The 3,007-nt window shown below is 37.0% G+C and overlaps 1 protein-coding gene across 1 annotated transcript; it reads left to right on the top strand.

Moving 5' to 3' along the window:
- Positions 1 to 407: 407 nt before the first annotated feature.
- On the top strand, positions 408 to 1,357 carry LOC105527147 (putative olfactory receptor 4A8). Its single transcript, XM_011963386.1, has one exon. It carries the CDS (start codon positions 455 to 457, stop codon positions 1,355 to 1,357), a length of 903 nt encoding a protein of 300 aa, XP_011818776.1. The 5' UTR covers positions 408 to 454.
- The last annotated feature ends 1,650 nt before the right edge of the window (positions 1,358 to 3,007 follow it).

Below are 3,007 nucleotides of genomic sequence, written 5' to 3'. Positions count from 1 at the left end.
AGGACTAAATCTATGTCAATTTATTTAGAGTTTATTACCACAAGCAGAGAGTAGGTTATTTGAGACCAAGAACCTGTTGCCTATTCATCATAGCTGAATTCTGTGACAAGAAAAATGTTTTAAATAAGTTATAAAATGTATGAATGGCTTTTGGGACTTTAGCACTTCTTCTGTAAAGAATATTCACTAAAACTTAGAGGTAGAAGCCTTTACCTGTCGCAGAAACTAAAATCTTTGTGGAGAAATAGAATCATCAAGGGAAGATGGACTCTTTGGATGAGAAACACAAGAGAGACTTACTGCATGTTTATTGTGTGTAAATCACTATTGAGGATACAACAATGAAGATGTGCTCTGTGACACAATGGATGTAATCATATTCCTGTTCACTATTTCATTACAGGTTCTGTTCTCCTGAGCTCTCACCTCTGATACAAGCCTGAAAGAAGAGTAAATGAGACAGAATAACAATATTACAGAATTTGTCCTCCTGGGCTTCTCTCAGGATCCTGGTGTGCAAAAAGCATTATTCGTCATGTTTTTACTCACATATATTGTGACCATGGTGGGGAACCTGCTCATTGTGGTGACTATTATTGCCAGCCCTTCCTTGGGCTCCCCAATGTACTTCTTCCTTGCCTGCCTGTCATTTGTAGATGCTGTGTATTCCACTACCATTTCTCCTGTATTGATTGTAGACTTCCTCTGTGATAAAAAGACTATTTCCTTCCCAGCTTGCATGGGCCAACTGTTTATAGACCACTTGTTTGGTGGTACTGACGTCTTCCTTCTGGTGGTGATGGCCTATGATCGCTATGTGGCCATCTGTAAGCCCCTGCACTATTTGACCATCATGAATCGACAGGTTTGCATCCTTCTCTTGGTGGTGACTGTGACTGGAGGTTTTCTGCATTCTGTGTTTCAAATTTTAGTTGTGTACAGTCTGCCTTTCTGTGGCCCCAATGTCATTGACCACTTTATCTGTGACATGTACCCATTATTGGAACTGGTGTGCACTGACACCTACTTTATAGGCCTTATGGTGGTTTTCAATGGTGGAGCAATCTGTATGGTCATCTTCATCCTTCTGCTAATCTCCTATGGGGTCATCCTAAACTCCCTTAAAACTTACAGTCAGGAAGGGAGGCGTAAAGCCCTGTCTACCTGCAGCTCCCACATTACCATGGTTGTCCTGTTTTTTGTTCCCTGTATTTTCATATATGTGAGACCTGTTTCAAACTTTCCTATTGATAAATTCCTGACTGTGTTTTATTCTGTTATCACACCCATGTTGAATCCTTTTATATACACATTGAGAAATTCAGAGATGAGAAATTCTATAGAAAAACTCTTGTGATCCCAAAGTGGGAAGACAGGATTTAGATGCTCCAAGCTCAATTAAGAAGTCATCCCATCATGGCATCTGTTTGAAGTTCAAGATCTCAACCTCTATATCCAGAACTGAGAGTGGGGCTGCTTGGGTGCAGGTCCTATTGTGTACATTTTAAATTATGTATTTTCTCTATGACACATCTATTGAGACAGGACATTTCTCCTGTATTCCCAGCACAGAGTGGAGAAAGGGAGGAATAGGTAATTAAAATAGATGCTCCTGTTCAAAAAGGAAGGCTATGGTACTTCCTTCTGTGTAATTTATTTAAAGACCTTGTGGAATATACAAGCAGCATATTCACAAATATCTTTGAAACTAGCCCTTCTCAGACTTGAGCTGAAACTCTATGTGCAGTCAGATAATACTCTTAAGAATCTAGAATGATGTTCGTCTAGTTTAAGGTACTTATGATACACACCATTAAAATTTTCTGAAGTCTATTCATGGTGTCTTTACATCCATAAGTTCGAAACGACTTTTATTTGGATGACCTCTCTTACTGTCAGAGTACTTAGCTCTTTGTAGAGACTGGAAAGGGAAATCATTTTCATTTTTGAAACCAGCAAGTTCTGACTGTTTTATGTTTCTTGTAAATTCTGTCTGAAAATATAACAGTTAATCTTTTAAGTAGTATTAATTTAAAAATCTGACTTATTATAAGATACAATGCTATAATAAACAGCTGTAACTTTCAATATTCTATTTGGAAATTTTAGTCAAATTCACCTATTCGTTAAAGTACATTTTTAAAATTTTCTACCTTACTATAGGTGACAGAATTACTAAATGTTTTCATCACTAGATAGCAACTCACTTTTTTTACAGCCTCCAAAACAGTTATGTCTGTATTTTCAGCTTTTACATACAATATCCCAGGGGTCCTTAGTTTTATATACTAAAGACAGTTCCATACACTTTAAATTGTTGTAATGGAAGCAACACACCTTGAGGTACCACTTTTTATTCTCGTCCTGTCTTCATATATGGTGCAGGGCTCCACGGCTTTTGTGATTTCAAACAACCATCATTTTATTTTATCTCAAAATTTTGTGAGTCAGGAATTCAGGCAGTTGTTGGCTGGGTATTTCTTCTGTTTTGTGTTGCAAGGACTGAAGTCACTGTCTTATTCAGCTGATAACTGAGTTTTATGAAACGCAGGATAACTTAATTCACATTTAAAGTGTATTGGAAGGGATGACAGTAAGAGATGCAACACAGGTTCCTCTCACTATCCCTTTAGATGAAGGAAAACATCAAAAAGAGCATATTGTAGTTTTATTCATTTTAAGTTGGATCCATAAATCATCTTGAATTAACATCTCAGCAACACTGGGTTTTCTAATTCCTAAATACAGTATATCCGTGAGGTATTTCAAATGTTTATTTTTGAAGAGGTTTGCACTTTTTATTCATTCCCATGTGAATGGGAGTTCATTCATGATTTGGCTCTCCGTCCGTTACTGGTGTATAAGAATACTTGTGATTTTTGCACATTGATTTTGTATCAGACTTTGCTGAAGTTCCTTATCAGTTTAAGGAGATTTTGGGCTGAGACAATGGGGTTTTCTAAATATACAATCATGTCATCTGCAAACAGGGACAATTTGACTTCTT

The sequence above is a fragment of the Colobus angolensis genome, unplaced genomic scaffold (genome assembly GCF_000951035.1).
Source record: "Colobus angolensis palliatus isolate OR3802 unplaced genomic scaffold, Cang.pa_1.0 Scaffold61, whole genome shotgun sequence".
Taxonomy (NCBI): Eukaryota; Metazoa; Chordata; class Mammalia; order Primates; family Cercopithecidae; genus Colobus; species Colobus angolensis.
Note: the sequence above shows the minus strand (reverse complement) of the source record. Positions and strands in the feature narration are given on the sequence as shown.

What these genes read in the sequence shown, in the direction of transcription:
- LOC105527147 (XM_011963386.1), top strand. Translation starts at nt 455, where the DNA reads ATGAGACAGAATAACAATATTACAGAATTTGTCCTCCTGGGCTTCTCT.